Raw genomic sequence first — 23,933 nt, forward strand, 5'->3', positions numbered from 1 at the left:
TTTTTAACACATGAATGGTTTTCACTTCTTCCTGGATTATCTTGCTTTTGACTTCTGTCAGTATACTTTGGATTATTGCTTGCTTTTTAAATTTAGTAGATTTCCAGAAGTGAAATTTCAACCACAGTCAGAAAAGAACAAAGAACAGGGTAAACATGGCCCATGGATTAGCACGAGAGAAACAACCCATGACAACTGCCAAGTAGGTTTAGCTGAAGGCGAAAGCTACACATACCACTGGCACAACAGGTGTGTGTTGGAAGCACAAGTGTTGTTCAAAGAACTAAGAGGAAGGAACAGGTTGCTCTAAGCACAATGGCGTTTAAGTAAACAGAAGAGAAGGGAAGCAGTAAAGACGTTATTTATAATCCGGTGTATGAATTAGCATGTCCTTACCTTTGAGGGGCTTTAATGTGATGTTTTGAAAACATTTAGGGGGGTCACAGGCCATTGCTGGGAATGGCCACACTGAAGTCGCTGACCTTTATCAATGTGTATTTCTTCCTGGCTTCAAAAACAGGCTCTCAAAAAGACTTCCTCCCGCCCATCAGGAAAATACTAAGAAGGCAGGATTAACAAATGAACTGTGATTTTAATAACACCTGAGTCTTATGGGGAGAGGAGGTAGGCTCCTACCATTTTTATCAGGTAGGATCGTCTAGCGTAGACTAACCACCATTTGCACAGTTCCCCACGATTGCCAATCACAGCAAGCCATAATAACCAGCCATGTTGCCTTGCTTGAGTGTCAAGTTGAGCTGAATCCCTTTTCTTTCATTGCACCGTCATACACAATTCAGTGGCCTCATTCCTGTACTCTTTCCCATGCGAACAAAGAGGGTTCCTCCCTACAGTCTGCCTGGGAAACAGAGCCAGCTTGGGACTAACAGGACAGACACCCCCCCCCACGACCCCCAGGCCGCCGAGGGCCCATGCCCATCAACACCTCCAGCTATGCCAGTCTTCTCTCGTGGCCTCTGGACCACAACCAAGGCCATGCCACCATCTCACGCATAGACTAATAACCACCTGCCAAGCCTGTCAACTCCAATACTAGCGGCTGCTGTGTATACTGGTAACGTTAACAACATGCATAACACAGACACAAAACACACACACACACATTATGTACATGTGGGCTATAAATACATAGAAATATGTGCATTAAAAAATTATTACAATTCTTTCATGAAAAGAATACCCAAAGACGGACAGGAAGCCATGTGTTGTGACATAAACATTTCCTGATTCACAGCCCTGTTTCACACAACATCACAGTTTACTGCGCAGGCAAGTTGTGAAGATGCATTATAGCTATGATGACACATCTATTCCACAGACAAAACAAACAAAATGTAAATAAAAACATTTCCTTGATCCATCCAGTTAAATTTGCATTACTGTGTAATGTTGCCCTTGATATGATTTTATCATTTGTATGCTTTGAGCAGTGCACAAATTAGCAGATCCAAGCTAGCTGTGTCAGGTTTAAAGGCATTTTTGTATAAAAGCCCACTACTTAATATTTTTAATAAGCATGGTGTCATTTATTTTATTAATGTAAATGGTAAACATTTATGTCATTTATTTTATTAATGTAAATGTCACCAGATTTCAGGATTCTGTGATATTTCTGAGAAATGTTAGTGCCTTCCATACAAAGGAAGGCAGGTTATTTTATTGAAATGAGAGAGAGAGAAAAAACATTGTCAGGTTTTGGTGCTCAGGCCAATTAGTCATGACAAGTTCAGATGTTTTTTTAATAATGACACAATCCACTGTCCAGGTTACCAAGTAATGTACTAATCAGACCTTTAGAAATATTGAAAATGAGATTTTGTTGTATCTGAAACCAGTAACACAACTTCTTTACAACATGTAAAATAAGACAGAAATGGATCAAAATTTTGCATGAGTTCATTTGAATGCACCCTACTGAAACTGAAAAGGAACTGAGTAGAATTCCTTTTCAATAGATACTTATAGAAAACTCATCCGAGTAAATAGAAAAAAAAGTTTTCCAGTGATTTAAATACTGACCCACATGGTCTGTGATGCCTGAACAGGCAGTGAACCAAAATTCCCTTATAATGCAGCAAAAGACGAATTGCTCACTACTAGAGCATCTGGTCAGCATCACCACTGCTAAAAATATCTGTTACCTGTTGCCGACCACTGGATAGTGTCCAGCCATCTTCAATTAGTTAAAGCAAAAATAAAAGGAAATATCTGTTACATGTTGTTCACATTGGTTCATGCAAACAACAAAACAGGGAGCCAAAAATTTCTCAAATATGAAATATAACCTGGATGAAGCCTCAGCCTCGCATAGAGGTTCCAGCTTCTGAAACTGCTTTGATGTTTCAATCTCACCCTGCATCCTGAGATCCCAGTAGAGGGAACTGGGAGTACTGGGCCTTATTTACTGGGCAGGAGGAGCAGGATTTTTCTGCAGAACATCTCCCAACGCTGTTTGTGTGAGAAAGAGCTGAAATTTATATGATCTCTAGCAGGATTTATATAAAATTCAGGAAAGTTTATTGATAAATGGGACAGGGATTGATTCAAAACAAGAAACATTTTTTTACATGAAAATAATGAAAGTATTTAGGCATGATGAAGAGAATCTGTATTAATGAACTAGAAATTGATGATATGCATATCCACATTCAGAAGAAAATATGCAAGGACAGAGAACAAAAGAGAGACAGAGAGAGAGAGAGAGAGAGAGAGAGAGAGAGAGAGAGAGATTTGAACTCATCATCTCTTTGTACACAGTCAGATCTGGGTGCAGTGCACTCTTTGCTCAGAGGTCCACACCATGCGCATAAGTAAGAGGTGATGTAATGTACACGCTGTTGCAAAACAGACCGTGGAGGCGGAGCTACAACTCTCACAACTAGAGAAGTGTTCACTGCCCAATATCCAATTTATTGTACAGCTATTAGGTCAACAAATGAATTGCCCTCCACAAATGCCACTTTTAGTTTATTTTGTTGCTTTCTGGTTTGCATAAGAGACAGTACCGATTGTTACCATTCTTACAAACTCTTTTATCAAGGACCGCATTAATACTTGCACATTAATATGGCATAACAAAGTTCACAGCATAATTTGCTAGCAGTGGTAAAATCTATTCCAAATGTCAAAATAAGGTAACAACTGATAACTCCTAAGTCCATAAGTCTGCATTTATCTATGTGACTGTGTTTATCTAAAAGTACACTCTTCGTTGTTGCATAAGGATTTTAAGCATCAAAACAGCTTAGAGCTTATATTTATTAGCATCCTGAAGAGCTAAACTACTTCCGAGCTGTCTTTTGCGTAAATGTGGTTATTACTGTGATGTAACACCCCATACCGACTACGTAAAATCCTTCCTTCATCAGTGCCGGGCACATTAGATCACAGTTCGTAATTATTCCATCACCAGGGCATAGGAAATCTCGGCCTGACGGACATCTCAGTTCACGTTTGCACAAACTCTCTTTTTAGCCAAGTTCAGAAGAGTTCACCGCCACCCACCATCATGTACCCAAACAGCCACTACTGCCTACCCCCATAAACCAGATTTCATCAGGACATGGATTTGTGGTTCAGCCCTGTTGCAACAACCTTCTCTGGCCTGTTAAACTCACAGCGGTTCAGTTCCAGCCCCCACACCCTATGACAACAGAGGGGACCAGAGTCTCCAGTGGTATACAACAGTGACAACTGTGTGTGAGTGAGTGAGTGTGTGTGTGTGTATGTATGTGTGTGAGAAAGAGAGAGAGAGTTGGTAAGTCAGAAAGGAAGGAAATAGACGATGACAACACTCCTAGAGAGTGAACCCAGAGGGGTGGGCGGACCAATGGTATGCCATAGTTTCGCCTTGATTGTTCTTCCTGGTTGCTGGCGTGAGTTGCAGGTCAGATAAGTATCTATTATTTTTAGTCCTCTGAGCGAAGGGCAGAGACAGAACTGGCTCTGTATTGTTTTCGGTACGGGCGACACTTACCAAAGAGGAATGTGGTTGTGAAGCCGCTCAACATCAGGGCTGCCACTGTAATCCGTATCGTACGTCGTATCTGCACAGCACAACTGATTAATGAACAGAACAAAACATCTGAACAAAGCTGATGTAAAAAGACACTGAGTAAACACACAACGTCACATTATGCAAGTCTACGCCCGTAAATACGAGAACTAGAAAATGCCTTTGAAAAAGGTCTTTAATTTAGATTTCCAGTCTGCAGTGGAGCATTGTTGGATATGATGAGGGTGCAGATAAACATATTTCAGTTATATTGTTGTAATTTGGGTACATACAGTACCAGTCAAAAGTTTAGACACACCTGTCTGAAGGAATGTTTTCATGGTTAAAACATCTCAGTCTCGTGGGTCATGTGCTTAGTCACTAAGACAAACAGACAATATAAACAGAGAACGTTGATAGCCTATATATGAACTGATTTACAAAATAATAAATGCAAAATTTAAAAAATGAATAAAATATTAAAAATCAAAAGAATTGAAATGCCCCACCGAAAATAGTTTTAATTTAGATTGTTCATCACCCCCCATAACCCCCTCCCTCCCCACCAAACACACACACACACACACACACACACACACACACACACACACACACACACACACACACACACACACACACAAGTGCTCCCGATATCAAGACCGAGGGAATATTTGATCCAAGATGCCTCGTTAAGAGACCGCCAAGAGTGTGTCATCAAAGTACAGGGAGGCCACTCTGGCGAATCCAGGAAATAGTCCAATTAAACAAAGAGTAGGTGTGTCGAAACCTCTGACAGCCAGTGTGTGTGTTATTATCAACATGTGCTTCCTTGAACAAGACACTGCTGTCAAATTGATCCTATTGACAGTGGGTGACTGGGTTTTCTTTATAAGCAGTTACATAAAGTGCACTACTAACTAAATGACTATCAGGAGTTTTATCAGCAGACAGCTGTGTCCTTATCAGGGGACAGACCAGTCCAGTCATGGGATAATCCAGAAATCATCTCTGATATATCCAGAAAAAGAACCAAAAGAATAAGATGTCTTAGAAGCCAAAAGCTCTTCGTGTGTATACAGTGTTAAACTAATCTGGCTTTTTATTAAATGTGCAGTTTACAAGATAATTTTATCTTCCACTGACGTTTTTGAGGAAGGCAACTGATTATTTTATATTATATTATATATCTGTTCATTCAAATTATTTAAAGCACCTTTAAAAAGCTCTCTTAAAAATATTGAGTTAGTGGAGAAAATTATGCTTTGTTTATATTGTATAATAACAGTAAAATAAACATGCCAGGTGCTGGTCACTGTACCTGTGTGTATTTGAGCCGTGAAAATAATACACGTTCGTCCACAGCGTTACTCGCCCCTAAACACCCCCCCCACACACACACACACAACACACACACACCCCCTGGCAAAGCATGCTGTACGCTACTTCCACTGAAAGAGGAGAGAGAGAGAGAGAGAGCGTGAGAGACACTGAAGTGGGAGGGAGAGAGAGAGTGGGAGGGGATAAGAGAGAGAGAGAGAGAGAGAAGGCGAGTGGCACGGTTCACTCGTGCGCTCGTAGCAAGGGTGTCACTGCACTTTGAGCGCAGGCTGTGGAGGCTCACTCACTGTATTCCACGGAGCGCGGCGCTGGCCCTCTTGAACACAGCACAGCTGCAGGAGGGCACTGCTCATCTGCACTTTCTCCACAGCTGAAGACCTTAAAAAAAGTTGTTGTTTTTTTTTTTTTTCTTCTTCTTCTTCTTCCTCTGCTGTCTCCCATGGACTTAATTTAAGCCAAAGTAAACTAATACATCAGCACCTTTTCTGCAGCTCTGCAAGACATCCGAAGCGTGGATACTTTCGCTCAGTGCCAGTAGTTGTAGGAAACTGTCATGGTACAAGGTTTTAGAGGAGTTTTTTGGACTGAATGACGGCGATATAAAAGGGAACCACTAATGGTGTTTTACGAGGTTTGGAGATACTGCAGCAGCAAGTGCAAATCCCAGTTATGCCCACAACAAATTTGGGCTCGCTCTCAAGGAACTTTCAAGGCTCCAGTTCATACCAGTAATGCTGTACCAGTTCATACCAGTAATGCTGTATGGGGCTTCCTCCATGTCTAAACTCTAAGAGTCAGCTTTCAGTCTGAATGCTCTTTTTTAACCGGCGTAGAGACGAGTTTCTGCAAATATGGAAAATGTGCACAGCACGGCGCCCTCCCCAGTTACCGTGGGGAATAATTACACCGATCCCAGCTTGTCTCATGAATCGTACACGCACGGATTACTGGTCTTAGTGGTGGTCATCATTGTCATGATCATCGTGGGCAACCTGCTGGTGATCATCGCAATAGCGCGCACCTCCCAGCTCCAGACCGTGACCAACATCTTCATCATGTCTCTGGCGTGCGCCGATCTCATAATGGGGGTGCTCGTGGTCCCCCTCGGGGGCACCATCATCGTCACCAACAACTGGCTGCTGGGGGAAACGGGCTGCTCGTTATGGACGTCGGTGGACGTCCTGTGCGTGACGGCCAGCATCGAGACGCTGTGCGCGATCGCCGTGGACCGCTACATCGCCATCACGAGGCCCCTCCGTCACAAGGTGCTGCTGAACAAATGGCGGGCGCGTCTGATCGTCTGCGTCCTGTGGGTGGTGTCCTCCCTCACCTCCTTCCTGCCCATCATGAGCGGGCTGTGGAGGGTCTCCGACAGCAAGAACGACACCTCCGTCAAAGACTGCAACGAGGACGACACCTGCTGCGACTTCATCGCCAACATGACCTTCACCATCACCTCCTCCGTCATTTCCTTCTACATCCCGCTGCTCATCATGATCTTCATCTACGCCAAGGTCTTCCTCATCGCCTCCAGGCAGGTGCAGCTCATAGACAAGAGCCGCCAGCGCTTCCAGTACGAGCCGGACCAGCTGGCGCCCCCTTTCTGCGGCAACAACAACCTGCCGGCCACGTGCCACACCGGCGCCTCCTTCCCCGCCCGCAGGAAAGGCTCCCGGCGGAGGCCCTCCAGGCTGATCGCCATTAAGGAGCACAAGGCCCTGAAAACGCTGGGCATCATCATGGGCTGCTTCACCCTCTGCTGGCTGCCCTTCTTCGTGGCCAACATCATCAGCGTCTTCAGCCGCGATCTCATCCCCAAGGGCCTCTTCCGCTTCCTCAACTGGCTGGGCTACTTCAACTCGGGCCTGAACCCCATCATCTACTGCCGTAGCCCAGAATTCCGGGCCGCCTTCAAGAGCATCCTGAGTTGCCCGTGGCTCCACGCTCGGCAAATGAACTCCCTATATAAGGAGTTCAGGTCCCGATGCCCCTGCTTCCCGGGCTCGGCGGAGGCCGGCGCGGCCAGAGCCGTCCAGACGTCCCGCTGCTTGGCGGCCCCGGTACCGAGGACAGATGCGGACGACAGTCTGGGAAGCAGCCGGAGCAGCTCTAAGAGCGACGAGCCATCGCCACGGCCGCCCCACTCCAACGGCAGCATGCACTTCAGCGACTTCTCCGAAACGGAGACAGAATTGTGAGTGAAATGGGTTTTTTTTTTTTGTTATCCTCGCTCTATCGGCGCTAGTGAACGCAGAAACAAAGCAGAAATCCACCTGCAAAAACATGCAACAGGCTTATTTGGTTTTGCTGATGTGCAATTAAGTATACAGATTTTTGATAATAGCAGCAGAAAAGCACAGGTGAACAAGTCATATGAATTTGACTTCATCTATGATGAATCATATGATTCTCAGACATCTTCAGTTTTTACCTGATGTCTATACATGACAGCTGTCACATTTTAAACATACCTTAACAGAACAAATATGCAGCATATCCTAAAGCTAGGAATATGTCTAGGTATAATTACAGTCCTCTGGAGAAAGGTCTCAGCGAGGTGAGTGGGAAAAGTGGGTGGGGGCAGGGGGGAGTTGTTTGAGAATCCTCGGTGTGACTCAACTTATGGAGCGCTTCACACAGAAATGACTACTTGTTATGGTATGGTTTTGAGCAGCATGCGGAAACACTTTGAGGAGTTTGCTCAGGGAAAAGATGCCCACAGTGCCCTAAATTCATAATCCCCCATGTTTATGGTCATGTACTACATCAAGTGTGGTGGGAGACGCATGTTTCTGTGGAGGCCACTCACTACCCTCGGAGGCTATGCAGCCTCTGTGCAGTGATTAACTCCTGCAGGATCTCGTGCCTGTGGCCAGCCTGGTGGAGAAGCTATCCAATAAAACATTACAGCAGTTATTTAAAAAAATAGATTAAACAAGAGGTTCGATATGCAAACATGAAACAGCTTTACTCTCTGTGTAAATCGTACCGTTACTCAATTGCATGAGATCACAAGAGAGGCCAACTAATGACAGCATGTTTGAACTATATGCTATGTGATTACATTGATATGACTCATTGTTAAAACTGTAGGCAATAACAACAACAATTACTATTATCATCATTATCATTATTAATTAGGAGGTGCTTAACCAGACGGTGTTGTTTCATAGCCTTTCTTAAGAAACTCTCAGCTCCAAGTTCAGATTCTCATGTATAGAATGCCTGATATGAATGATTCCATAAGATCTTATTTGATCAGGCCTGCAGGCAAAGAGATGGAAATTGATCGATCATAATGACATTGATCAGTCATAAAGACATTGATTAATCATAACGACACTGATCAGTCATAAAGACATTGATCAATCATAACGACATTGATCAGTCATAAAGACATTGATCAATCATAACGACATTGATCAGTCATAAAGACACTGATCAATCATAATGACATTGATTAGTCATAAAGACATTGATCAATCATAACGACATTGATCGGTCATAACGACATTGATCGGTCATAAAGACACTGATCAATCATAAAGACGCTGACGTACATGTCCATAGCGAGACATCATTAAGGTCAACACTGCTACTTGCACTTCCTCTACTTTCAAAGTTTTTTTTTTATTTAGTTATATTTACAATGGGGAAAATAAGTATTTAGTCAGTCACCAATTGTGCGAGTTCTCCCACTTACAAAGATGAGAGAGGCCGGTAATTGACATCATAGGTAGACCTCAACTATGAGAGACAAAATGTGAAAAAAAAAATTGAGAAAATCATTTTGTCTGACTTTTAAAGAATTTATTTGCAAATAATGGTGGAAAATAAGTATTTGGTCAATAACAAAAGTTCATCTCAATACTTTGTTGTATATCCTCTGTTGGCAATGACAGAGGTCAAACGTTTTCTGTAAGTCTTCACAAGGTTGGCACACACTGTTGCTGGTATGTTGGCCCATTCCTCCATGCAGATCTCCTCACGTTTCATCTTCATTGCCCTTGCTGATGGAAGGAGGTTTGCACCCAAAATCTCACAATACATGGCCCCATTCATCCTTTCATGTACACAGACCAGTCGTCCTGGTCCCTTTGCAGAGAAACAGCCCCAAAGCATGATGTTGCCACCCCCATGCTTGACAGTTGGTATGGTGTTCTTTGGATGCAACTCAGCATTCACTGTCCTCCAAACATGACAAGTTGTGTTTTTACCAAATAGTTCTACTTTGGTTTCATCTGACCATATGACATTCTCCTAATACTCTTCTGGAACATCCAAATGCTCTCTAACAAACTTCAGACGTGCCTGGCTTAAGCAGGGGGACACGTCTGGCACTGCAAGATCTGAGTCCCTGGCGTCGTAGTGTGTTGCTGATGGTAGCCTTTGTAACGTTGGTCCCAGCTTTCTGCAGGTCATTCACTAGATCCCCCCCTTGTGGTTCTGGGATTTTTCCTCACCGTTCTTGTGATCATTTTGACCCCACGGGCTGAGGTCTTGCGTGGAGCCCCAGATCGAGGGAGATTAGTAGTGGTCTTGTAGGTCTTCCATTTTCTGATTATTGCTCCCACAGTAGATTTCTTCACACCAAGCTGCTTGCCTATTGCAGATTCAGTCTTCCCAGCCTACAATTCGGTTTCTGGTGTCCTCCGACAGCTCTTTCGTCTTCACCATAGTGGAGTTTGGAGTGTGACTGAGGTTGTGGGCAGGTGTCTTTTATACTGTTAATGACTTCAAACAGGTGCCATTAATACAGGTAATGAGTGGGGGAAAGAGGAGCCTCCTAGAAAAGAAGTTACAGGTCTGTGACAGCCAGAAATCTTGCTTGTTTGTAGGTGACCAAATACTTATTTTCCACCATTATTTGCAAATAAATTCTTTAAAAGTCAGACAAAATGATTTTCTCAATTTTTTTTCACATTTTGTCTCTCATAGTTGAGGTCTACCTATGATGTCAATTACAGGCCTCTCTCATCTTTTTAAGTGGGAGAACTTGCATAATTGGTGACTGACTAAATACTTATTTTCCCCACTGTACTTTACATCTTTATTGTTTATTTTTTTAGCTTTACCACCACGTCACTGCTGACAGTGTAAATTGTATTATGAAAGGATTAAAGACAATAATTTAAAAGAAAATCCCAAAGTCCACAGGAAGACTGCACGACTATTCACAGGTGTTTGAATTCAGGCAAATGTGCAGTTCTACAACAGCCTTCAGGAACGATGACAATGCTTCAGACTCCAGAGTGGAGCAGGGCTCTGTGGAAGAGTCGTTCTCAGAAGGGCTCCAGAATGTGGACTGGCAAAGACAGGGCTTTAGCACAGCTGTTATTAGAGGGGTTGGTGACTGGCCCTGGAGACATCGGCAACCTGAAATGAAGCGGAAACAATGTCCAGGCACACGCGCACACACACACACACATACATACACACAGGATGTATATATACATATGTGCACACAGGAGCACATGCACACACACACACACTCATGGGCTGGAGGTTAAGAGGTTGCTTTTTGGATATTGGATATACCTGAGACAATATTCTGAAAGTAAAGTAATTTTTCTCCATTTTGATAAAGTTTGTGAAACTTAAGGAAAAAGTTAAACACATGGTAATCTCAGCAAAAATGTTATCCAACATTTATAGTCAACATTTTTAGGGAAGTCTCATGAACAATTTCACCTCACTGACCTGACAAGCCAAGCTATGAACTATGACCTTTAAACATTTGTTAACTTTATCATGATGTCTTGCCAGTATTTTTAACATCTTTTTCTCAACAAGAGTTAATTATTATAGCTCTTAGTATTTTTAAATAGGTTTTTCTAACCTGATCTTTGCAATAGCAATTCAATAGCAGTTTATCTGAGGCTGATATGTCAGCAAGCTTCTGAGATCCACAACCTCGACCTTCTTTTCCATATCAGCAAATGCCAAAATCATTTGTTCAAACGGAAGGAGATTATCAGATAACTTAGCAGACTTAGCCTACTTACCACAGTGATGCCACAGTTGCAGTCAGGTATAGTTTCAATGACAACAAAAAAAGGAGAGAAAGAAAGAAACAGGAAGAAAGGAACAGCATGGATAAAAAAGGCCTGTGGAAGGTGGTCTTACTGCTGTCAAGTTCTCCTCGTTTTTGACAAATGAATCATATTATTCCATAATGTTACAGTGCGCGAAACCCACAGGCCCCATCGGGTGTGAGCGCGCAGGGTCTAATCCACTCACAGCTGAGAGCTGTCCGAGAGCTTTCATTTAAAGCACGCTAAAAGCCCGTTTGCCGCGGCACTGACCCAACATCCATCGTATTAACGGGTTTGGCGTTGGGTGGCTGTACTGGGTGTGTGCCTAATCAAATAGATGAAAGGCCTATGTGCCGCTCATAATCAAGTGGGTCGGGGTCACGTCGAGGGCCTTTTGCTAGCCTAAGTGGCGCACTGACCGTTTCCTAACGGGTCTCTGCCTGTGCAACGTGAAGACAAAGCGGTTTATGGTTCTGGGTTCCTGACGGGCTAGTTTTAACATTGAGGTTTGAGGTACTGGCAAAAACAAATAAATAAAATAAACAATAGCGATTACTGCGCCTCTCTCTTATAGATGGTCTAAAGCTCTGCGTGCGTCATTCATAATAGTCTCAGCAGTGTTCTGATTAACAATAAATGGAAGAGCATTTTCTAAAGGCTGTTTATGTGCCCGGAGGAGGATGAATGATTATCTTGAATGCAGACCTGAAAAAGAAGCATTTTGGGGAGTAAAATTGCCAACTTGAAGAAAAGGACTGATTGTACCAGTTGGACAAGCCTGTGTATGACTAGTAATTTTTACACATGTTGCAAATACACAGTACGCCTCAATATTTTCTAATAGTGCTTTATGGAAAAATCAACTGATGAGCATTTATGACTAACTCCTAAGATGTTGGGGTCTGGAGTGTCGTGTACACGGTGGTCTCGGTGGTGTTTTTGAGTTTGTGGGTGCCCTCCCGACAGCTGATAAACTTTATCACAGCGCAGCACCACATCCGCTTCTCCCGAGAAGCTGTTTACCACGTAAACAGAGCAGGCTAAGCTAACCCCGGTAAAGGGACAAGGTAACGTGATCAAGCAAACACAACTGCTTCAGTTTGAGAGGCTCTGAATTACTACATACTTATAATGAGAGCAACACGATTAATCATACATAAAACCCTGCTACATTTACATACATTGAAGAAAAAACTAACTTATTTATAATTAAAGCAGTGTGGTTTAACGCAGTTTACACAGCGCAGCTTTAGTTCAGAGATTTTTCCGTTGAAACCTTTCCTGTCCAGAATTAACATGCCTTGGCCGACCAGACTCCGCAACATAACACAGGAAGAGCTGGCTACACACACACACACACACACACACACACACCCCTGCCCCCCTCTCGCTCGCCAAACCGGACTGCTAATAAAAATGTGCTTTCAGAACCTGAATGAGGGTTAGTGATTGGCTTAGGCATCATGCTTATTTACAAGGGACAGGTTTATGGTTCATTTGTTCGCGTTTTTGCAATTTTACTTATAAATAAAAATAGACTAAACAAAAAGACTCTAGGAAGAGTGCGCAGAGGCAGTCTGCTTCTTTTTACGGACACATTGCTTTGTAGTTTATATGGGCAGTCTTACATAGCGTACATTCTTGTAAATACGTTACATTCTTCCACCTCATTTACATATTGAACTGAAAGGACTGTTTTTGCTGGAAGATGTCCAGTTATTTCCCTGCTGATGATTGGGCGAACACAAACTATTTTCGCCTTCACACGAAAAACAGCCTGTGTGTTAGACAGTTCAGAGGCCCTCTGGTGGGAATGTAATCAAGTTAATCTACGCAATGCGCAGACAGAGCATGCATTCATATCAGAATTATTCATAATGAAGCATTTTAACTCTCTCAGTATTATTCCACAGTATAACAATGACTATGAAGTGGTCCACAGGTGGTCTGTTTTATAAGAGCGGCTATAAAAACTTATGTTATCTTATGTTAGGACTTAATTATGTCATAAGACTACAGCAGCTACAGCAGCTAATCAGGAACCAGTGGCTGTAAGTGACACAAGCATTCATATTTCTGTGCTTTGTTTGACTACGGCGTCAGACTGTCGACACCTTTTCTAACATTTGTGACATGTTAGCGAATAGGGTCATCATGTTATTATACGGACACCTGCATGCTTGCTTTCCAGGGGCCTGACATGACAAACACATTGTCGATCACTTTCAAGAGTCTGAGGTTGACAAGAGGCCAGAACCGACCCTTATCTTCTCTGGCTGGCTTTCATTTGTTGTTGCTGTGGTGGGCCATGTTTCCATACAGAGCAGATAGCATCACACGCACCAGCTACTGGTGTCGACCGATGTCTCCGCATGGCCGCACGTCTGCGCGTGGGGCTCGGCATGGAACACGGAGGACGCTCAAGTGTGATTCAAGTGGCTAGGAGACAACAGAGCGGTAGGGTAGACCTTTGCGGGAACACGCAGACTTCCCGCGATGCCCTGTGGAGCACGCAGATTTCTCATCATCCTGCACAGCAGGCTGCTTCTGTGGCTATTTATTCGCCATTTTCACTCTGCTGCGGCTTTGTATTTCGAGGCCTTTTCAGGCAAATTGAAGCTTTTGGTTTTCCATGCTAACTCGTGTTACAGTTCTTAGTGTGATCACAGTGGGCGGTGCAACAGTGTTTCTCCAGGCCTCTAGACAGCTGTCGAACTTGACTATTTTACAAAATCCGTATTTCTGCGTCGCGAAAAAGAGGACGAAGCACGGAACGGTGAAAGCGCTGCTAACGCCTGAAATGTTATCTTTCCTGGCGTCTCGTGAACGTGTGCATGAGGACATATGCTGTGCATCAACACACATGCCATGCAATGATTGTTACATCATGCCCTGTGCAGTAGTAGGGAGAGAGGGAGAGAGAGAGAGAAAGAGAGGGAGAGGGAGAGAGAGAGAGAGAGAGAGAGGTGAAGGAGAGATGAAGACCATAAGCAATGAGGTAATGCTTTAGTTCAGGATATTGATTCAGTATGGTGCAAAAGAATCATTTCAAAAGACACTGTGTCACTATAAGATCACGCAGGCAAAACCTGTTCAGTTCACGTGTGTCACGTGTGGCACTACTCCTTATCCGTGTTCCAATCAGTTTCTCATCACCGTTGCATGGAGTTTATATTTTTGTGGAAGTCACATAGGTCTGAGGATACAGGATGAAATCAATAAAGACTTCAGTGCAAAACTTTAAACAACCTTAAAAAAGGAATGTGGCATTTCCTATGGATGAGCATACTAGAACCGGCCATAACTGCAAGTGTCGGTTCTGTTTATCCACGCAGTTCAAGATGTTTGCTCCATTCTGCCATGCTGCCGACCAGAACACAACCCAGATGTGAGATGCAGCTGAACATGTAGTGGGAAATGCATCGAACTGTCGTGACGTCACACTCTTGTGTGCTTCCTGTCTTTAAACAGGCATCACGTGATGTACTGCCACGTGAAGAGGGCCTAGATAACTTGCAGGACTGAGAGCGTGAGGCTGGTAGGCTGCGTGGTCGAGAGGGTCTCTGGCAAGGGACGCAACAGCCATCTGCATTAAGAAATATGGGGCTCACACCACGAGTTCATAGTCATCTCCCCACACGCGGCGTGGTGTGCTTGGCTTGCGCTCGCTCTGGCTCCAGTGCTGGCCCCAGGGCCCTCATAACGGTAGCTGTAGGAGGAAATCGGAGGAGAGAGAGGCAGAGAGCGAGCGAGCACACATTATAAAACCATTAAAACCCATTAAAAACAAAAACAAAGACATACGCCGATTGAAACTCCACAGCGGTGCCTGTGGTAGCGATTACGCCGCGTAACGGGAGAACGAGGCGGGTGCAAAGCTAAACTGCAGGGACAGACAGGAACCGGTTGGCGTGGGTGGTGAGAGTGTCCCAGTACTGTTCTGGGAGCGCTGGGGAGCTGGAGAGAGTGTCCCGTCCCCCCCCCTTAACGAGAGGTTCAAACGCTGCAGAGCTTGCGTTACCCTGTGACACTCTTTCAGGGCAAAGAAAAGCAACGCAGTGCGCCGGGATTACACGAGCGGAACGGGGACCTGCTGTCCAGCCGGTTCAGTAACGTGAAGAAGTCAAACTGCTGGCTGTTCGTTTAGTTAGGCTGTAATTCACAGGGTCGGGAGGGAAGGGGAGCAAGGAGAGTTTAAGATGGACTATCCAATCAATTGCGCGGACACTGTGCCTGCTCGGGTGAAGAGACAGAGGGCTGGGTCTTGCCTGGAAAGCACAGCGCATGATGACAACAGGAGATTTATTTTCCTAGGTAGAGATCTGGGTATGTGCCCAATACCCTCATCAACATACAGGCATGCCTGCCACTTCAGTCACGTATACACAGACAAACAGGGCAGACTGGCAGGTTTGGAGCCACTCATCATGGATCATCTGCAGCATAAACGTCTCTCTTCACCTGCTGTTTGAAGACCCTTTAAACCCCAAAGGGACCCAATTTTTGACTCAAAAAACCCTTCCCAGCCCATGAAATTACAATTAATTTGAAAAATCTCTCCCTAATCTAATTGGCATCTTCTGGAGAAAAGTAATGCAGCAGTATATCTGATTGGACACAGTGGCAGGTTGTGACCTGTGCTAACTGAAGAACTTTACAGGGCTTTAACCTAAAAGAGAAATTCTTCTGAATGGGGGGCTGCAGTAGGTGGGAGGTCACATGTTTCTTGCCAAATCCTTTCACAAAGGGAGAAAGGCTGTATGGACAATTTACCTGAGGTCTACCTGCTAGCCTTACCGCACAGACAAACTACTGCAGACTTGCCTGAAGACAGATAAGATGATTAGACTCAGAGCCATAAATACTACACAGAAGCCACAGGCGGACATACAGAATGCAGATTCATTTGACAATCTGGATTCAAGAATGAATCATTAAAGGCCTCAGTAACACCATACCTAAGAAATTCCAAATCCCTAAACCCCCCAAATTTAGACTTTGAATAAAGAGTCTATGGCAATATCCTGATTGATTATGGCTTCTACAGGGCTGCAAAGGAAACACCCGCCCTTGGTTTACATTCTCATTACACCACTGTTGATTCATGCTAGTATCGCTTTCATGGACAGCAAAGCAGCCGTTCCACTTGCTCTCCCTTTGATTTGGACCTTGCAGTGCGCTCATAGACGGCTCGCCGTCTGGAAATGCCTCGCACGCGTCTCAAATGAGGCTCGTGTCTCAAATGAGGCTCGCGTCTCAAAGGAGACTGCGCTGCTGCCATGCTCGAGGGCCCGCGTGGAGCCTTCCTGCCCGCCGTGACCTTTCTCGGCCCGCGGGGTCTCAGATGGGGAGGGCGGCGGTGAACCGTGGGGCGTTTAGGGGCCTCCTCTGCTGTTCGATGTGTCTCCACCCTCAGCTGCTCCGTGTTCGGTCCAGGAGTGTCCGTTCTCAGGCCAGGCCCGGCCCACGGCCTCACCAGGCCACTCAGCGTCGTAGTGGGTCACATGGGGCGGGAATGGCGGGCGAGCTGGAGCCGCATGCCTTTTCTCATCACCCCCTCATTCTCGTCTGCAATCACTGCACGGAACTGCCTGGTGCTCCACATCCATCATGTGCAAACGATCACATGCACAGATTTCATATTCATATGCAGCGTGATAGAGAGACAGAGAAAGACATAGAGACATATGCACAACACAGCTGGGGTCAGGGGTGTCTGGTTTCAGTGTGCTGCACAGTATAAATGGAGCAATCAGGTACCCTGGGATTTGGTCTGGCACAAACTGAACAGTGGAAATATTTGCCCAAACTCAGCTGCTCAGTACAGGCACTTGACTGTCACATGCCACTGTCTCCCTTCAGTCACAAGCGAAGGGTCAGTGGCACCAGAGTTCGTCTAGTAAGGCTTCTTCTGCTGTGGGACCATATCTTAGAGAAGCCGTATTGCTCCACGTGCTTCTGGAAATTGGATGATTTCGTCCACGCTGGAGTGAAATCTGCTGTTGGCCTGCAATTCGGAACCAAACTCTTAATGGTCTTAATGGTAACTTAATGGTTATTTCGAAGCCGGCTTGTGTAAAACGTGGATGGGAGATGTTACTGACAGCAAGCGCAGAGAAAACACAAGCTGAGTCTCTGAGAGAACTGGAAGGTCAGGCCAGTCAGGCGCATTCTCAGGCCATGGTCCCTTTTTCATGTTTTCACATATTTTTCTGGGATATTTTGAAATTGTAGTCGTACTCAGGTTTTCCACAGCGTTAAACAACATGGCATTCCTTGTCTCAGAGACAAAAGGTGGAGAATGGCTTAGATGGCGGCCTTTGACCTCCACTGAGTGCCAGGTGAAGAACTCGGGTGGGGGTTAAACACAGCCCACTGGTCACGTAGCAGGACATTAGGGGTTAATATACATGTCAAAGTGAAGGGTTAATTAGAAGCATGTAGATGTTTATGGCTACAACAGGTATGAGACCCTAGAATTCCCCACAGGGCAACACAGAATGCTCCTTTCTACGATACACCTAAACACACACACACACACACACACACTCCACCCGCACACACCCCACCCCCACACTCACACCGCCCCACCCAGCCACGGCATGAAACAGAGGTCACTGCACTAATGCAGTAAGCCAAGGGCACTGCTTGTAAGTCATTGACCTCTGAAATGCTCCTACCAACATTCTCTGGGCAACAATGGCACTGTACATGACATGAACCTTTCTCGCTGTGAGGGCGATCTCCTAACGAGATGGAACTCACAGCTTCCACCAAACATGAAACGAAACACAGTGGACCGCACTAATACCCAACAGGACCTATTTGTTTCTGAAAAGAGCATGTGATGTTATGGGTGAAAGGGGCGTAGATTACATCAACAAGGGGACAGCCAAACACCACGGTACAAAACATCAAACAGGACTCCCACAGGCCTAGCATGGAGCACGCGAATGCTACAGAAGGTGTCTCGAATCGCACTGGGCCCCTGCGTGCCATCAATCTACCGCAATGGCAACTTCACATTCCCATCAGCTCCAGTGGCTGACAAGTGTTGTACTGGAAACACATGCTGGGGGGTGAGAGAAGACCAGGCTTGGCAAACCACTGAACCTCAGAGGGGCGGACCAGATTCGTTAGCCCACATGCAGGAGTGACCGCGGGGCAGTGTTACTGCTCGTGAACCTTTAGGTGCAGACATTTCTGGGATGTTTGTCGGGCTGCGTTTCAATCTGCCTGCAAAACCAGCTGTTCAGATGAGACGCATTGAATGCAGTCTACTGTGACCCCCCCCCCCCTCCCCTTCCCCCCACCTAAAAAAATGCAAACACACAGGCAGTGCATGTGAGTGTGTAGCTAAGGGAGTGAACAAGAACAGCAAAGCGCGAAGAGACGGGGACAGGTAGAGAGGCGGAGCTTACAGCTAATTCTCTCCTGGCCGGCGGGGCCCTATTTTTAGCGCTACCCCTTTTCTTAGACCTCAGAGACAAGACCCCATTCACACCGAGATCTGCAGCCAATCAGGGGGCTCAGGCAGCTTATTGGAGCCCGGGGCAGAGAACCGCACAAACGCAGCAACGAGAGCAGGAGGGCACCCTATTGGCATCCCGAAAGGCTCCGGCATCCGCTTCCCAAGGAGAGATGTATAATTCAAGGCCAGATGGCAAATTCTAGCCGCAAATCGAGGCGCCACAGTGATCCGCGATTCGGTGCGGGAGCGTCCTCGCCGAGAGCGGTTCTACGACGCCATATGAAAGCGTTCACAAGGCAATCTTCCCTCCTCTCTCTGACCAAACTTCCGAGACTAAAATATTATATTATATTACATTACATGTAATGGGAAACTCACAGTTAACATGATGAACTGGTGAAAAGTGTTAATAAAAATGTATAATATTTGTATAGCTACATGTAGATATCTTATGTAAGCCATATTATAGTAATCCTGTGAGTTATTTCTCTGGATGATTAATCTTGCCTTATTGCCTTCCAAAGTGTCTTGCCACTAGCTGGCTAATGAGCTGGCTAACAGTTGCCGAGACAGATATATTTCTGTCCAAAGGAGAGGGCAAAAATGGCCATGTCAGGTTGTCAGTGGTTGTCGGTGATGTCTGCACAGGGGTGATGAGGGACCACAGGATACAGCGGGCTCTGAAGCCAACCGGGTGAACAGACATGAATGAAACTCTAATTGCTTAACCTTTACAGCGTTGTTTTAATCTGATAAAATACTGAGGCGAGTGGAGGTAAACACTTGGCCAGCTATGGTGGCAGCGAAAAACAAAGTTACCGCGTTTCGGTTGCAGGCGATTTGTGATGGGGAAAGATTAAAGACAAACATATGCAGTGACACAGACAGGGCGGCAAAATCAGACAAATACTGTTCCCTGTAAATGTCGGTGAAAACCCCATAGTAATGGCACTTGTGAAGCACTTCCATGTTTCAAAAGTCATAACTCATAACGGGGCCATTAAATGCTGTGGCGTCAGGTTACCTCCAGGCCTTCCTCCTGTAATGAATAGCTTGTATGAAAACCAGTCCAGTCACCAGTCCAGTCACGGCAGACCTGAGACGGGGGTGAACTCGAATTGAGTTAGCAGGAGGCTAATGTGAAGAAACGACTTGCATGTTCCAGCCAGGGTACCTTTTTGTCCACAGCAGTAGAGACTTGATTAAAAATATTTTCAAACCATCAATCATTGAAATCAACAATTTTTTAGACCTGACGTCTGACTGGACCATTTTTACCAAAAACAGCAGCAGAACACAGACCGGTATTTGTAGAGTAAACTGAAAAACGAAATTGCTGACCAAACCATTTACTTTCACTAAGGACAAGCCGTTTTTAACAAAATACACAGCATTCAAGATGATGAATTAATCTATGTATTTTGCAGTGTAGCTCTCCAACACAGGCAAGGTTATTGCTCAAAGTAGAGCAGTAGCAGGGACTCAGAACACAGACAGTGTATTTAGCCACTTGAAATAAGGGGCTGTCCAGCTAGTGAATTACAGTCAAAGCCTAGCTGACATATTGTTTCGTATAAATTATGATGCAACAAATTTTGTAGACGATTACATAAGAAAAAGACAAAATTACATTTGCTTTTGCTATATATGTATAAAAGCGATGGCTTAAACAAGATGTTGGCTGTTGACAAATTAGACGGCGGATCAGAAATATCATCTTTGATTGAAGGGTGCTGTCTCTCACAGGAGGGGTCGTGATTTTTGGTTATTTGTATAACTATTTACATATGCTTAGCTACTGAGATGGGGTCAATTTGGGCTGTACTGCTGCACAAATGTTGCTCTCCATTGGTCTCCACAGTTGGCGTAAACGAAAGCTCTGCACAGTGAAGTAAATGCAGAAATGCATCAGGAACACTCACATTCACTGATCTGTCTGACGCCACCCTCCTTATCTGAACCTCCTAATACTGGGCAAACCCAAAGAGGGAGACACAACGTCGGCGAAAAAAAAGACTAAAGTCTTTAAATGATGTCACTCTTGACCTGGTCCGCCCCTGTTATGGTCCTGGGGCTGCATCTACGGACAGGCCTCTCTCAGAACATTTCTCAGCTTGTCTCCTACTCCCCCCCCCCCCCCCCAACCCCTCACAATTTTTTTGGTTTTCCTCAGACAGGACATAAACGCTGGGCACTGTTTATATGTTCCTGTGGAGACATGTACAATATCTGAGATAGGATCGGAATCCTGGGCATTTGGAGCGACAGTGGGAGAAGTGAAGGAGATGTTTGGGTGGGTGGGGTGGGAGGGGGGGGCACAGGGGCGGGGATAGCGTGAGGGAGTGTGAGGGAGAGCGAAAGATGAGCGACAGGATACGATGAGGAAAAGATGGGGGGATGGGACGTTCTCTCAGGACGACAGTGCTGACAGTTTATATTTGTGCCACCAGCTTTTTCTCAGGCAAAGAAAACAATATCATTTGCATTTGTCTTTGTCTGTCAGGGGGTGGATCGTTCTGAGCCACAAAATCACATCATTTTCATTTATAAAAATACCAACGAAAATGATCCGTCACACACTGTGACAGCTACAAACGCAGGGGCAGAAGTAATAAAGGAGTTAGGTGACTCTTAACGCACTAACAGATCTACAGCTGGATGAAGTGCGGCCCTGCAAAGTGCCACGTGTGCGTCTCCCCTTGTTCTGGTATATCCAAGTCATCTCTCACTATACCGGCGTGCCAAGAGCAACGAGCCAGCCAACATCTTGATGAGAAAATTGGCCTTAAACGTATGGATGCTTAAGCCATGAGCGCATGGGTTTTATATTTTCTGACACAGGACAATTTGTGTGTGTGTGCGCGCGCACGTGGGCATGTGTGTTTGTGTGTGTGTGTGTGTGTGTGTGTGTGTGTGTGAGAGAGAGAGAGAGAGAGAGAGAGAGAGAGGGAGAGAGGTTCAGTCATATCAATTTAGGCTGAGAGACTTAAATTGGGAAGGAGAAAATATTTATATCTAGTCCCACATTATTGACCACATTATGATTCATAGTCAAACTGGTTCCATGAATCCAGAATGTATCTAATAACTGCTCCTAACTACAAACCTAGTACTAACCTTTACATTGTACTAAATCAAAAGGTTTGTTATTAAATTTGTTATTAAAATTGTCAAAAATGAGTTTAATGCATGATAATGAAGTATCAAATTTCTGTGAGGCCAAGGGTCATGAATGCAGAGACTATAAAACCTCAGGAATATTAGGGATGACATGCAGCTTTCCTATTTAAACTTAAAAGGGTTGCAGATGTCTTAATAAACAGCAGCACCAGAACGTCAGCTTGCGTGCTGTGTACGAATTGTCCATTTGTACGTGAATCGTTTTGTGAATTCATGAAGGGTCCAAACGCCAGGAACACTTGAAACATTTCCAAGCTCAAGACACATATTAGAAATAATCAGAGAATATTAGGAGATTTGGCAAAGCTTCTCACGGGTCTTGTTTCTTCTTTCCCTAGTTCTACTCTACAGGAGCCGGATGACTAAGACTCCTTTGCTTGCCTGCACAGCAGAGAAAAAGGACTCATTTCAGCCAAGAACAGCGAACCTTCCAGTGGTCAGAGGACCATCACGCCACATGCAACACCACAATGGGGTGGGGGTGGGTGGGGGTGGGCGGGGGTTGTCCTCACTATGATGAAATAAACAAAAACAAGCAAGATAAACAAAACGGGAAAAGCGAATCATATGGTGGCATGCACAAAGAAGCCTCGCGGACCTCCAGGAGCAGACGGAAGCGGAGAGTGCGCTCAGACCAGTAGACCGGTCTTGGTTTTTAGGTTTTGCTAAGACAGGACCGGGTCGGTCCACCGCGGGGCAGGCCAGCCGGGTCAGGGCGATGGACGGCGGCCACGGATGAGTTGGTGGGGACCACGTCAAGGCGGAGAGGAAGAGAGGAGATTTCAAGTTCCAACGGCAATCCAAACCTTCAGATCTCTGAAAGACTAAACAACAACACCACCACCAAAACTGCTCACCACCCCATTGGCACTAAAAGATAGTGACACTGCATATATCTGGATGTTTTCTTTTCGTAAGGACTTCAAAAGAGCACCTGTCTCACACACCTCCAGCAAACTTTAAGCACAATGGATGTAGCCTCTGGTTTTGAGTATAAGAAAGTGGCTGTTTAAACCAAATTTTGTACTTATGTTAAATTATTTTTTTTATTTATTTTTGTTCCCACTCTTACCTGTGAATGTGCAAAAGGCTTATCGGATACGATACACGTATAAATATCGCACAGGTTGTCTTCTGGTCAGTGGTATGTATTCCATGGTAGCTAATGTGTTTTCTTTGGTCTGTCAAAAAACCCTTGTGTCTGTTTTTCAGTGCCCAGGACTTTTACACTGCTATATTATGGGGTGGCCATATTCTGAGCAACCTCAGATGTCATTCTTAACCTGGCCTTTCAACCAGAAAGCTGACCACCAGAAACACCTCATTCTCCTGATCTTTTATTCACCTTCATTGCTGCTAGATACCTGGTTTTCATTTTAATTTCTTTGGAGGCAAAAGATTGATGAGCATGAATCTTCTGAAAGACTCCCAGTGTATAGGGCATGACGCACAATATTGTTCTTTATTACACTTTTGTTTAAGCAAGTTCCTGTTCTAATAAAATTCACAAAGCCAAATGAATTGTGACAATGATGGGTTAAGAAAACAAAAACCTTAAATGACCAACTAAACACTTTTCCAAACTTGTATTTCATTATCAGGTACAATTTCAGGGTCATTTCCAGTTATGACTGTAAAGTCAGGCAAAGCAGAAAAATAATATGAAAAGTGATTTGAAGAAACAGCAGAAGACCTGTTGTATCTCCCACTGATGCTCCTTTGATACAGAATGATGAATGACTGATTACTCTGCTTCTGGTAGTAACATCACTACTACTATGTTTTGAGCGCTGTATAGAATTCATTATTTAATGGGATTTTCTTGTCATATATGTGGAACTGAAAAGACCGAATGCTCAGAAACAGCAAAGAGAATAAGATGAGCTGCACTGTT

General features: G+C 44.8%; 1 protein-coding gene and 1 long non-coding RNA gene across 9 annotated transcripts in view; one reads left to right on the forward strand and one right to left on the reverse strand.

The window, feature by feature from the left end:
- LOC143490375 (uncharacterized) overlaps positions 1-5,781 on the reverse strand; it is a 63,898-nt gene extending 58,117 nt beyond the window's left edge. For 3 of the 8 annotated variants that reach the window (XR_013124946.1, XR_013124952.1, XR_013124945.1), the window contains exons 1-3: positions 5,334-5,557; positions 4,335-4,396; positions 3,998-4,067 (exon numbers count right to left, since the gene is read on the reverse strand). This is a non-coding gene — a long non-coding RNA (uncharacterized LOC143490375). Of the gene's footprint in view, positions 1-3,997; positions 4,081-4,334; positions 4,397-5,333; positions 5,558-5,640 lie in introns of those variants that run through there. The other 5 variants (XR_013124951.1, XR_013124950.1, XR_013124947.1 and 2 more) reach the window with 5 other exon arrangements.
- Positions 5,782-6,204: 423 nt separating this feature from the next.
- Positions 6,205-22,526, forward strand: adrb3a (adrenoceptor beta 3a). Its single transcript, XM_076989081.1, has 2 exons — positions 6,205-7,547; positions 22,378-22,526. Exons 1-2 carry the CDS (start codon positions 6,205-6,207, stop codon positions 22,403-22,405), a joined length of 1,371 nt encoding a protein of 456 aa, XP_076845196.1. The 3' UTR covers positions 22,406-22,526.
- Positions 22,527-23,933: the final 1,407 nt, after the last annotated feature.

The sequence above is a fragment of the Brachyhypopomus gauderio genome, unplaced genomic scaffold (genome assembly GCF_052324685.1).
Source record: "Brachyhypopomus gauderio isolate BG-103 unplaced genomic scaffold, BGAUD_0.2 sc65, whole genome shotgun sequence".
Classification (NCBI taxonomy): domain Eukaryota; kingdom Metazoa; phylum Chordata; class Actinopteri; order Gymnotiformes; family Hypopomidae; genus Brachyhypopomus; species Brachyhypopomus gauderio.